General features: G+C 42.4%; 1 protein-coding gene across 1 annotated transcript in view; it reads left to right on the top strand.

Moving 5' to 3' along the window:
* Window positions 1–14349, top strand: part of ascc3 (activating signal cointegrator 1 complex subunit 3) — a 144259-nt gene that overhangs the window by 114316 nt on the left and 15594 nt on the right. Inside the window, 9 exon segments of the mRNA XM_071534812.1 lie at window positions 15–157; window positions 5705–5858; window positions 7276–7310; window positions 7312–7396; window positions 8205–8337; window positions 9239–9364; window positions 13296–13323; window positions 13325–13408; window positions 14051–14185. Of these exon segments, the coding sequence (XP_071390913.1) occupies window positions 15–157; window positions 5705–5858; window positions 7276–7310; window positions 7312–7396; window positions 8205–8337; window positions 9239–9364; window positions 13296–13323; window positions 13325–13408; window positions 14051–14185 (923 nt within the window).

Below are 14349 nucleotides of genomic sequence, written 5' to 3'. Positions count from 1 at the left end.
TGTCTTCCTCCCAGCGATACGCAGCCACTCCCCAGCCAAGCCGGTGCTGATCTTTGTGTCGTCGCGGCGGCAGACCCGGCTGACTGCCCTGGACCTGATCGCCTACCTGGCCACCGAGGACGACCCCAAGCAGTGGCTGCACCAGGACGAGAGAGAGGTACGTCCCACAACACCCAAACAGTCCACAGGGCTGCACTACTGAGGGCCACGCACCCTCTGGCAGCCATATTGGAGGTCCATGGTTCATTTCTGTGCCGTTTTTGACTGGGAAGTGATCATTTTGCCACTGATGCATCTGATCAATTTTGTGTTTAGAAAATGTTAGCTAGCTAAGCGTAGTATCTGGTCAGCTAACTATCACTGTTTTGTTGTTAACCCTTCCAATTTGCACACTAGCTAATCTATCTAGTAGAAGCTAGTGTCAGTAGGAGATAGTAGTGTCATATTAACATTGGTTTCTTTGCTAAAAATGGGCCTGCTGGCTAGTTAGCTAGCTAACAGTTTGTTCAGGTTAACTGAGCTGACTCTTCTCAAGCTACAACTCTTCATGTTTTGGAGTAGAGACTAGAGCTAAAGACAAGACAGTTTACTGTGTCACAGTAACTATTTAATATGGAAGCAAATCTACTTTATCACTTTCACTTTTACTTATAGCGTCACTGAATGGATCTATATGCGCTCCACAACAATCTCCTCCAGGTATCTCTCTTTTTCTAGCCTGGTTGTTACATATTCAGCTATTATGTTTAGCCAATTTTCCAATGAGCCTGCATGACGGCACCAGATGTGGTTATTGAGATTTGTGACAGAACTACAAAGCCTCTCTGCCTTACAGCACTAACTCACAGCAACTTCCAAACCGTGGATGTGCCATGAAGCGAGTACACATCAGGTGTGGCACTCAACTTTACCTGAGTCTAAACTTTTATCATTACAGTGGAGAATAACTGTCAGAAATCGATTTAAAAGCCATATCTAGAGAAAAATGGAAAATATGCCATTTATAGATAATAGAATCAAATAGAAACAGGAGAAAGCAAGCAAGCCATAAGCTCCCTGTTTACCAGCACAGCAACCTATTCCATTTTTCATAAAGCGTGCTCTAGCTCTTCTTTGTGGGAACTATCAGCATGGAAGCGTCTTTGTCCAACAAGATGACTTGGGCGAAACCGCCTGTTGCATAATATTCTATTAAACCTTCTGTGTTATATAGCAGCGTGCCGCCTTCTCTCTGTTTGATTCCTTATCTCCTCCCTCCCCCGTCGGTCTTAAAAGCTCCGTAGCTGTGTTCACACTGCGGGCCGTCCCGCTCGGTCCCGAGTCTTGAATTTTTTGGATCGCCGTTCATATCTATTCTAGGATATAACCCATGTCTGATAGCAATGCGGACTGACAGCCCGTTGAAAAGACATGCGTGCGCGGAGTAACGATAACCAAAAGGCTTTCCCATGTGTTTTTTGTTTCAACACGTTTTCGCTTACGGGTACGCACTTTTGAGTTTTGACTGAACTGAGGTGTCAAGTCATCTGACTCTGCTGACTCGGCTTTTTCCTGTTCACACCGATTAGAAAGCGTCAAACCTGTGTCACACATGAGGGGAAGGATCAGACTTCGGGAGTAGCTTTTCAGCCGCGGTGCGAACGCAGCCTCCTCCTCCTCCTTGTATTTCCACTACATCCCATGTATCCCTCCTTCATCTGGCCGAGTTGTGCCCCCCCCCCCCCCTCCCCGTCTCCGTCTAAGCGCCGCTTTAAGTGTAATTAGAGGGAATTCAACCCAACTTGTGCCGGAAAAAAAAAGCCTGTGTCATCCTCCATTATATTGTCTCCGCATACCTTCGGATCGTTTCAAGATGTGAGCGAACGGCTCCTCCGGGTTCCCGTTTTTTTTTGTTTTTTTTTTTTCGAAAGTACGCTAATATTATTACAGCACTCAATTACCCAGGACTGATAAGCCGCGGACTTGTAATTACCTCAACACGCATGTCTAACGGGCCTACACACACACACACACACACACACACACACACACACACAAAATCGCTCATGTGAATTATTTTCCGCCCGCGTATATTAATGGGCCGGCTCCACCGCGTGTTTGCGCCCCCGTGTAAAGCCTGTGCGTGTGTGTGTGTGTGTGTGTGTGTGTGTGTGAGCAAGTGCGAGAGCGAAGGAGGTTTTACGAGCGCGGGTTTTGATGTCGGCCGTCTATATTTCTTTTCTAGCAGTGCGAAAGGCGACCAGGCCCCCATAAAACATGTTAACTCCCATCTTTTACGACGCCCAGGCCTCACTGTGACTTTTAAAGGCCCCGGTATAAGGGATTAAACGTCAAAGCGCACATCCGCCAAATACCCCCGGACCAATCGGGACGCCGGACCAGAGAGATAAGTTATGTTGCCTGTTAGCCTGTCTTGAGATATATTCATGTGTCACTGAGCTCTGCGGGCTTTAACCAGCTCTAACGCGGTTATGTAAGGTTGTGCGTTAAAAAAAAAATAGAGTTCTCACATTCTAGACTGCATCGGTTATACGCTCATGTGCCATTTGACAGTCATTTTATTTTTTAATAGAGGGGGGGCCGTCCGCTCTTCAACGGGCCTTGCTGTTTTTAATTTCAGAGAGAGAAATGGCAGCTATCCTTACTATTCTCAGCACTGTACATACAAGTTCTACTGATACGTCATAGATTATTTTATCCAGAGAGCACCGATGTTACCATCCTCTTGCATCAGTAGCTGACAGACAGGCAGCTAAAATGAGTCAATTACCTGTTCCTATCCATATCTACATCCTGATTTAGTGAATAACAGGCAGTTACAATTACAATTACAATTACAATTTCACATTTGGCAGACGCTTTTATCCAAAGCGACTTACACATGAGATTTGCATACAACACAAGCAAGTTTCTAGATAGGAGAGAACAACGAGAGTAAGTGCTATAGAGCTAAGTTCTGGTCCAACAGGACATAGGTGCTACGAGGGAGTGCTACAAGGCAGTGCTATGAGGTAGAGAGTGCATCAAATTTTTTTTTTTTTTTTTTTTTTTTTTTTATTATATATACAGTTTTTTTTATATTATATATACATATATACAGTTATACTGTATATATTATCTGCCTCCATTTTCCTTTACATAGGGTATCTGCTATCCTTAGAGTTTTAAAAAGTCTTAAAATTGTCTAAATTAAAGGACTTAAAAAGTGTCTTTGCACTGCATGTCCACTCTTAAATTAATACAGAACAGGGTCAGTAGTACAAATATGCATCATATCTGCTTTATTAATTACTCAAGTCAAGGGTAAACAATTCTCGCCGATTTTGACTAGTGTAAAAGCTCTTTATCTCAAAAACTATAAATGGTACAAGTATAGTTTGTTTCTTTTAAAGTAGAGAAGTGCACCATATTGACCAAGCAGCCAGAGTTCACAGAAATGTGCATAAAATGTAAAAGAAACTATAAAAACGGACAACTAAAATCAAGTTTTATATTGTTTTCCTGACGAGCTAGGGAGAAAGTTACTCTTCTGGTTACTTGGCATTCATTTTAAAACGAGACCATCGCCGAGAAGATCGGCTTCCTGTACTGGCCGACGCTGCATCATATGTCACCGGGTAGAGGGCGCTGTTCCTCCAGCTCAAACGGAGCTAAAGCTTTCAGAGTTTCTGGCGACGGCAGATGGTGGAAGGCGCAAAAGGCCGATGGAAAAATCACTTCCAAACACGTCGATCCTCCTCAGTAAAGCCAAAGACACCAGGGAGTTGGAGGGGGGGCAGCAAGCAATGGAGTTTATGGGAAATGTAGTCTTAATTTGGAAAAACACTCGTAATAACAATACCACTGGTGTGAGACGGAGGCGACCAATCCTCACCACGGTCTCATTCGTTTACAGTAATTACACCAATGAATCAAAATGAATACAACAATGATGTACTGATGTTTAAAAATGCTACACATAGCACCTTTTAAAAGTCTTTAATTTGGCTTTGTGACACCTGCAGAAACCCTGTCATGCTGCCCACGTACAAACATGTAATGTATTGTAATCCAGGCCCAGCCTCTCTGTATGTGCAGTGCGTCCCTGGCCTCTGTGTGTGTTCCAGTGATATATGCCGCTGCCTGCTGTTCCTCTGTACCGGGCCGTGTAGCAGCTCAGCTCCCCGCTGTTTGACTGACAGGCGGCTGGCGCTAGCTGCCTAGCTCTCAGCGGGGGTCGCCCGCCGCTCTAACTACCCCCTCTGCCCCGACAGCTCTCTCTTCCTTCCTCCGCTGGAGGTGGCTTCCATTCTCTTCCTTGCTCCCGTTCCGTCCTCTTTTTTCAATAAATCAACATCTTTTTTTTCGGTCGCGGTCACTCGCTGCTTGGCCACGGAGGTACTGATTGGCCTGTAGGGGGCGCTTCGATAAGCCCTCAAGATGTGAAATTTGGCACAGATATGTATCTCGATATACTGAGCATTTTTGTCTCTAGGACCCATAATGTGCGTCTATAATTTCCAGACGGCATTTGGGATTTTTTGAAAAACCTTTATAAAAATCTTCTCATGAACCACAGCTCAGAATGGCGCAAAATTTGGCACGTACGTTAACTGGATAAGCTTTTACTTACTTTGCGGAAAGTTATGAGATTCAACTAAAAATTCAGCTGATTGTAAAATCACGTCAGTAATTAATCCATTTGAAATTCCTCAAGTTGGTCAGAAACATTTTAAATAGATCTACCAAGCTAAGTGTTGCTATGTTAAGATTTGAACAAAATACACATAATTTTTTTAACTTCTGGTCTGTTACTTGCTGACACAATCTAGGCAGTCAAATTCTCTGTTCTTTAAATAAAGTTAATTCCAAGTTGGCAGGTTAGATTGAAACCTACATACGTGTTGAGTGCAGACACTAGTGTTAGCTTTGTCTTCTTATTGCCAAAACTGGCTTATTGCAATTGCCTAAAAGGCGGGGCAAAAGGGAGAGACTACTGGCTCATTTATGTTCTGTCGGATCTATCGGAAAAACAGATTTCCTACTTGGAAATTTTACACGAACACCCTCCAAAGTGTGTGAGTTGGAGTTGAATAAAATTTTTTATTGCTGAGATTCAGTGGAGAGTTTTAGTGTCCTGTGGTCTAAATGCTGTTTCATAGGGTTTTTCTGCCCTGCCAAACATTCTGGGAGAAACACTGAATACTTGACATTTTTTGGAATGAAAATGGAATGAAAGATATTGAATATCAGTACAAAGTAAGTAAAATATCGATATCAACCTTGAAAACCCAATATCGGTCAAACCCTAGCACTGTATTCAGTAATGGGTATTGCATGGGGGCGTATATGTATACAGTATGTGTATCTGATGTTGTGTCTCTTGTCTATCTTGAGCACACTAAGACAAATCCGAACAGCCATAAACTATTGGAATATTAAATCGATCCCATTCCGTATCTTACTTCCTCTTTTCCTAATTTCACCCGCCAGCTTTTTTTTTGCCTTGCCTTTCAAAAAAAAGTCGCGTGTCTCCAGCCAGTCAGTTTAATTTAATACGCCGTTGTCATCGGCTGAACTGACGACGGCGGTTTGGCAGAAGGTCAGCCCCTCAGTCCTGTCATCACGTCCCACGGCTTGGCCCCCTTCTTCTTCTTTCGGGTTTAGCGAGCGGAGTCGTGACCGTGCGGTTCTGTGGTTCTCCCCCCCCCCCCCCCCCCCCCAGATCGAGGACATCATCGGCACGGTGAGGGACTCCAACCTGAAGCTGACGCTGGCGTTCGGGATCGGCATGCACCACGCCGGCCTGCACGAGAGAGACAGGAAGACCGTGGAGGAGCTGTTTGTCAACTGCAAGATCCAGGTGGGACCTCGGCCATGTAGACGCAGTAGTTACACCAGAATATGGGTTTTCCTGGTTAGGCTGGGGGGATATCAGAAATTTTATATCGCGATACTTTCCCGTAAAAGTATCGCGATATACAATATTATCACAAAGGGGGGTGTTTTTGTTTTTTCCCCAGGTTTTTTGGGGGGTATTTTATTTCATTTCTTCCCAAATTACATCGAATTTCTAGGCTATAATAATAATTATTCTTATCAACAGCCTAGAAATTTGATTTTAACATTCAAGCATTGCAGGAAACATTGGCCATTTGGTGTAATCTGCTCATTCCTGCTATTTCCAGAAAAATGGGCTGATTGTGGAAAATGGAACCAAAAAAAAAAGTTTGGTACTTGAAGTGAAAAACTTTTTTTTTTTTTTTTTTTTATAAAAATATATATATATTCGATAATATGGAATTTCGGCCCGAGCCTATTCCTGATACATCAGGCCAGTATTGGATATTATTGAAAATGTGGTCCACCTCTGATATGATGGATATGATGTAGGTTGATTGATTACATATGTATTGTAGAATTGATCAATACTGCACTGGTTGTCTGGGAAGCCTTTAACCTGAACTGATTCTGATGAGACATTTTGATCAGATTCCACACAAATATGCTCAATATTTCATTATTTTTATTATTATAAGTAGTTGTAGTAGTATCTTCTTGAGTTTCAGTGGAGAGTTTTAGTGTCCCATGATGGTCTAAATCCTGTTTCTGATTTTGGCAGATAGGCAACACAAAAAAATTAGCTGAATATCAGCACACTGAATATCAGCACAAAATATTGGCAGCTTCCATCCAAAGATATCTGTATACACCTTCGAACACCCATATCGGTCGAACCCTGATGCACACACACACACACACACACACACACACAGAGCACACTGTACGGCAGAAATGTGGAAAAAATGACAAGCTTTCATCTCACGCTTTTTATTGTTGACATGATTTGTTTTATTGAGCTATGATAGATGGACAGATATATGTGCTTTCTGTATTTCATGTATTGCCCTCTGTAGATCTGCTAATGCAAGTGCGACTCACATTTTGCACCTGCCGTACTGTATGTATGCTGTAAATTTACATTTTTCTCATATTTTTCTCACCTGTTTTTATATTGCATGTATCTTACCATTTCTCACTTATTTTCATACTGTGTATAGTTCATATTTTTGTATATATTCCATTCATTTCATTTGTCTGTGTGCTCTACTGCTTATTTTGAACACCCTGCATACATGTAATTCACATTTCTATTTCATACTTTTTATTCTCATAGTTCTGCTTAATACATTCTAGTGTTGTAGCCTTTTTTACCTACCAATTTCCAGGGATCAATAAAGTTTCATCCCATCTCACCCTATAGCATTTCACTAAGTTCCTGTTCTCTTTTCACAGTTTTGATCGCCACCAGTACGCTGGCCTGGGGGGTGGAACTTCCCCGCTCACCTGGTGATAGTCAAGGGAACTGAGTATTATGATGGGAAAACCAGGCGCTACGTGGACTACCCCATCACAGGTCTGTTAGTCCACACAAGAGACTTGCTCATTGGTGCATACAGTAACACTTGTGTTTCAACCTACAGTAACAAAGTAGAGTTTAGGCTCGGGCGATATCCAAAGTTTTATATCGCGATACTCCTGCCAAAATATCGCGATATACTATATTTCTTCCCATTTTTGATTTTATTTCTTCCAAATTACATCAAATTTCTAGGCTATAATAATGAGTATTATTATTAACAGCCTTGAAATGTGATCTTACTGTTCAAGCATTGGAGGAAACAAGGTATTCGATATCGCGGGAAGTATCGCGATATTCACAAAATATTGCGATATTCAGGAAATATCGAATATCGGCCCAAGCCTACTAGAGGATCTACAGTATAATTGTTTAAGACAAGATGAAACTCTGGGGAAATTTGCTTATTGCAGCAGCAAATATAGGATACAACAAGGAAAAATAGGATATAAATAACAATAGCACAAATAAGGGGTGTAACACAACTAACAACAAGATTTTGTATGGAAAAAAGAACTACAGCATTATGAGAGTGCACAAATACCAGCAGTATAACTTACTGAGACAAAAATAAAGAAAAATATGTACAGTATTTTACCAAGGATGTGAAATACAAGACAATACCAAGATATATGCAGCACATGACAAATGAGAAGCGCCCAGAATATGAAGAAAGGAGCGTGTGAATGTCCAGCTTATAAGGGCAGCATGTGTATCTTTATGTAATGTCATGTCCTATAAATGTTTAGTCGCGGTGCGTTTGCTCTCGGCTGATCTCTTTGCCATCCGTCCGCCGCGTTCCCAGATGTTCTGCAGATGATGGGCCGAGCAGGCCGGCCTCAGTTTGATGACCAGGGCAAGGCGGTCATCCTGGTCCACGACATCAAGAAAGACTTTTACAAGAAGTTCCTCTATGAGCCTTTCCCTGTCGAGTCCAGGTGAGAGGCAGACCTCCATGTTCTGTTTTTGAGGTTTGGGTTTCTGTAGTTGGCGCTCTTTTCTTTGTCTGTTCAGCCATGGTGGGTATCTCTGCTCTTGCTAACTACCCAGTTCTTCTTCTTCTGTTTATTCCAAACAAACCGGAAATGTAAAACGCATCACTTCCAGGATTTTTCCCTGGAAAGATCTACCAGACACCAGGTGTTTAGAACAGACAATGTAAAAAGTTTCATCAACTTGGATATAGGTTGAATCATTATTGTGTTTTGTCATTTGGTGATAGCGAGTAGCAAAACTGACATTTATTTATATTAAAATGTCGCACTTCAGTGCTGTCCTGTGTGTTATCCTCTGGTTTCTGATATGCAAGCATATGGATAGACAGTACTGTGCAAACGTCTTAGGCACCCTAGCTTTTTTTATATAAAATGTATCTTTGATGTTTATTTTTTTCTGCATTGGCGTGTCAGTAGGCTGCTCTTTATTGTACATTTCTTTGATATGGATGGAGAAACTTTTCATTTCATTATTTTTGAAAGCATCTTTGCTTTATGGATTGTTTTTTTTACATGTGCCTGAGACTTTTGCACAGTACTGTATATGCCTTTTTGCCCTAAAAAAAAAAAAAAAAAATATGGTCAGTTGCAATTTATACTGACAGTGTTATTGCATGCGTAGTACATCCTTTGACTGAAGCTGCCAATAGTCAATATTTTGTGCTGATCTTCTGTATTTTTACATTTGACCATTTTTCTGCCAAAAAATTGCCCAAAATGAAAATATTCAGTTTTTCCCACAGACTTTGGTTCTCTGCAGGGTATAATAACCTGTGAAACAGCATTGTTTAGCAGGATACTGTACGTCTTGCGTATCTGATGCGATCATGCGTTGCGTCCCCAGCCTCCTCAGCGTGCTGTCAGACCACCTGAACGCTGAGATCGCGGCAGGCACCATCACCTCCAAGCAGGACGCCATGGACTACATCACCTGGACTTACTTCTTCAGACGCCTGGTCATGAACCCCAGGTGAGAGGAAACCTGCTCGCACCAGCTCTCATTAACAACAACAGTAGTTCAGACAAGACTAAAACTAGAGGCAGACACACACACACACACACACTCACATTCTCGGTCTACTCTCACAGCCCGGTTGAAGGAGAGCAGTGTTCTGCAGTCAAACATCTGCTATGTGTAGACGGAGACCATTCCAGTACATTCCAGCCTGTTGGCATTTACACGGCTGTCAGCCCGCATTTACCATTCAGGCCCTGACTGGGGCCTACCAGTAGGGCTCCACCGATATGGCTCTCTGAAGGCCGATACTGGATCAGTATGGAGTGAAGCTGCTGATATGTCATGCTGATATTCAGTACCTTTAAATTTGCCCATTTTCATGCGAAACACGGCAAGGATTCACCGTTTTCCGAAGAATTATTCTTGTCAAGGAGTCAGGGAAAAGCCTTTGAAGAAGCATTTAAACCACAGCACAGCAAAACACTCATTGAAACCCAGGATGATAATAATAGTAACAATAATAATACATAATTCATACGTAGTTGTGTGGAATGAAAAAGTCGCACAAGAATCAGTTCAGGTTAAGACGATCATAGACAACCAGTCAAGGTTTCCGAGCAAAGCAATTGCATTTTTTTTATATTTAAAACATAACATAGGGCCCATTCATACTTTTACAGAGATTAAGATTCAGAAAATTGATATTCTTTAAAAAAAAAAAAAAAGTGCACTCACAGAACAGGGGCAATACAACATGCCAAACTTCTTTTTCATTTCATCTCCTTTAATAGACAGAGTTGGATATCATGTTCGGAAACATTTAATTTCCTGGTGTCTTTTTTTTTCTTATTCAACTTTCATTAGCGATGTACAGTCCGAAACAGGCTGGTTTTTGCAGCTTTTTTATGTCTTCATTTGGGGTTTTAAATTGATCATAAATTCAATTCCAGGTAGCATTATAAATATTCTAAAGGTGAAAAAAAAAAAGTTTTAAATTTGCTTTCTGAAACCTGCAGATACCCCGGTAATGTCTACCACCACATCGTCTCTATGCAGCTGTGTTTTATATCTGACCAGCTTATCTATCACTGCTGCTCTCAGGCCTTGACCCCCCCCCCCCTTCTCCCATAACACACACACTTACACACACACACACACACACACCGGGTCCCGCGGGTGTCGTAAACGTCTCCGGGCCCCCCCGAAGTCCCATCAGGAGCCTAATGGTGATGATGCTAATGGCCATGACTTAATCAGACAGGCCCGGAGCCGCCGGTAAAGAACTGTGAAATGTGTTCGGTAATAAACGCTCTCCCCCGCCCCCCCCACCCCACCCCACCCCCCCCCCCAAAACTGTGCGCTGTCAACATGTGGAGCGATGATAATGAAGGAAATACTTAACATTAAACACACTTTAAATATGGCCGTCGCCCGACTCAACTGCTGCTTCCAGGCCCGGGGAGGCGGGTCCGACCCCCCCCCCCCCCCCACTCTTCTCCCGCTCCCAGCTGTGCGATAAATGATTCTGTATGATGGCCGCGGAGATATCGTTTTATGTTTTAATGTAATCTGAGGAGTGGGCTATTTGTCAGAGTGGGCCCTGGTTTGCATGTATTATGCAGACAACTGTAAAAAAATTACCTTCATTTAATATCCCCCCACCTGTTAACTGACTTATTGGTATTCATCTCTTTGCTAGGACTTCTCTCTCTCTTTTTTTTTATACTTCCCTAAGCTCCCCTTCTTCACTGTTTCTTTTTTTTTTTTCTGTTTTTGAATCCCTCATCATATTATTTTTGTCCCTTATTGTTTTTAACATGTATGAGTCGCTCCGTCATGCTTGTGTGGCCATTAGTTGGTATATTAAATATCGCCATGTGTATTTTCTTTGTATTTATGATCAGATCAAAGAGATCAAAGCATGAAATATAAACATTCACTGACCCTGAAGAACAAGACTAGAAGGCACTCGAAAAGTGCAAAGCTCCACCTTCGTTGAACAGTTCTCCAACTTGCTGTTACACTCAAACACATAATTGCTTTCACTTAAATTGTAAGTTAAATTGGTTCTTGACCCTTAGGATTTGGAAACAAGTGTCTATCTCTGTTAGTTTCATAGTTATGGCTTAAAGTGTACATCGGTACATCGGTGCTTCGGATCACCATCAAAATTGAATCAGTTATGCCTTGGCTCCAGGCCTATCTGTCCACCAAATTTCATGGAAATATGTTTTTATGTTTTTGAGATATCCTGCTGACAGACAGACCAAAACGGGTGAAAACATAACCTCTTTGGCAGAAGTAATAACAGCTTGACCAATACTAATCAATACTGATCAATTCTTGGAAGATATACCTGCGGGATGTGTTTTGGTTTTTGTTTTGTTTTTTTGTTTCTTTCACATTCAGGAAGATGATTTCTTCACTTCAACCCAGCTGATTGAAACCTAATTCACAAATTTCAAAAGTTGACTCCTCTTCACTCTTCTCTTCCCTCTTCGCGTCCCTCCTTTCTCTCTCGCTTTTTTTTTTTTTTTAAATCCCTTTTTAGCATCCATGATCTGCGGCCCACCTACATCATATTTCTCTCCTCTATTTTGTATTCTCGCACACACACACACATACACACACACACACACACACACACATGCCTTAATGTTTTGTGTCATTAGAGGCTAATGAAGACCCCGGTGGCGTGCACTTCTGCCGGGCCTCATGTGGTAACTCTTACACAGTAGAGCCCGGGCATGGAACCCATTTTGGCCACTGGTTGTCGTGTTTCAGCCAATAACGGCCGAGCCTGGGAATCATTTGGTGATAAGCGCCGGCCATTTTCCTCCCAGCTGCGGCTTTTATTCTTCAACACTACAAAGTCTGCGGGATCGAAACCCATCTCAGCCCCTTCGCAACATACAGATACAGTAGTAACAGCCCATTTTACTGCGCCATAGCTTTCTGTGCTCTCTATTAGGCACAGATATAAGCCCAGATGAGACAAAGGCTAATGTTAAACCATATCAGTGTCAAACAAATGCAGGAGGAGGGGGAACCCGCGATCATTGCGGGGTTATGACTGAAATCAATAAGCTGTAAAATCCTACATATATGCCTGTGGCTTTAGCACCGCGACTCATCGCTCAGCCCATCTTAAACATGTCTAGCGGTGTTTATCTCCTCTATCCGGAGGGAGAGGGATAAAAGCAGCGTGATAAAAGTGTGCAAAAGGACCCAATCATCTCATTTAACAGAATGGAAAATGGCCATTTCTGTTTCTTTTTTTTTTTCTCTTTTTATTACATTAAAGGATAAGGCCGGGTGTTTTTTACTGCATTGCTTACCGTCAACAAATCCTATGAAAATAACAAAATCAACAATGCGTTTGCTCTACTCTTCCCACGTACCGTTTTTAGCCGTCAACCGGAAGTCATTGGCTCCAATTGTAAGCTAAAAACCTTGAAATACAGCTCACAAAAACATAGTTTCCATTTTAAAAATCGCTAACTGTTACCATGAAAAGTCAGGCTGTTGTAGTTATAATCAAATTCAAATGGGAACAAATTCTTCATTACGCCGGGGACTATTTTCGGTGCTACGGAACTACTTTCCTGAGATCGCAAACGTGTTTACGGCCGGCTTATTAAGTTGTTTGAGGAAAAAGTCGGCCGGCCCGGTGCATCGTGATGATGAAATATGTTGCCCAGAGCAACGGCATGGCTCTGTGACGGGTTTTTAATCGTTTTTTTAATACAATGGAGTTCTATGGCTGCTGGGACATGGCTGCATTGGGCACCGGCTACATGGATGAGACTTGTTGGCAAAACAAAATCATTGCCGATTTTGTTATTTCATATTTGTTGACGGTAAGCAATGCATTAAAAAACACCGGCCTTATCCTTTAAGTTTGGCCTTTTTCTGTTTTCACACTTTGTCCTCTATTGTCCAGTTACTACAGCCTGGAAGACGTCAGCCAAGGAGTCCATCAACAAATACCTGTCCAACCTGGTGGAGAGAAGCCTAAGGGAGCTGGAGTGCTCCTACTGCATGGAGATACAGGAGGTGTGTGTGTGTGTGTGTGTGTGTTTGTTGTGTGTGTGTCGTACACGTGCATCTACATGCATGCGTAGGCAAGCACATACCGCAGACAGGCATGTAGGTAGATATACAGTGAACACAATACAGTGAAGCTGCTGATATTTTATGCCGATTTCAGTATCTTTTAATTTTGACCTTTGTCATGGTGAAAACTTCCAGAAAATTACAAGTATTGAGTGTTTCTCCCAGAATTGTATTCTTATCAGGGTGGAAAAGCCTCTGAAACAGCATTTAGACCATCATGGGACACTAAAACTCTCCACTGAAACCTGGGATAATGACCTTTTTTTTTTAGGTGGGTTAGCAGCTTTGTACAAAAACATCTTCATATTGAGACAGGAAGAGTATTGTTAGTCCCGACCTCTCAGTTGGTCAAGTTCCTGCCCCCAACACAGGCTGGAATGAATACTCAGGCCAGACGTCTGATATTAAAATAATAACAATAAAAACATATTGACTAGCTGTGGTCTGGGAGGAGCCTCCAGCATGTCAGAGGTGGACGACACTGACTGGCCATTTTGAGGCCAACATCGGCCCATTTTACAGATACCGGTCTATCGCTAATGTTTAGTTCACTGTGCATTGTCATTTCCATCGATGCTCCAGGATGAGCGGACCATCGAGCCGCTGACTTACGGCCGCATCGGCTCCTATTACTACCTGAGGCATCAGACCATCCGCACGTTCAAGGAGCGGCTGAGGGCCGAGCTGCCCGTCCAGGAGCTGCTCTCCGTTCTGACGGTGAGTCTCATGCCGCCAGTCTGCAAACACATCAATATATTCAGTCTAGGCTTGGCCGATATCCAAAATTTGATAGCGCGATACTGTCCTGCCAAAATATCACGATATATACGATATTATCATGGTGTTTTGTTTTTTGGGGGTTTCTTTTTAGCTTTTTTCCC

The sequence above is a fragment of the Centroberyx affinis genome, unplaced genomic scaffold (assembly GCF_046629955.1).
Source record: "Centroberyx affinis isolate AG114_WGS23_722 - 3 ecotype Tasmania unplaced genomic scaffold, CSIRO-AGI_Caff_v1 ptg002631l_1, whole genome shotgun sequence".
Lineage (NCBI taxonomy): Eukaryota > Metazoa > Chordata > Actinopteri > Beryciformes > Berycidae > Centroberyx > Centroberyx affinis.
The sequence above is the reverse complement of the archived record's forward strand: the minus strand, read 5'-3'. Positions and strand labels throughout refer to the sequence as shown.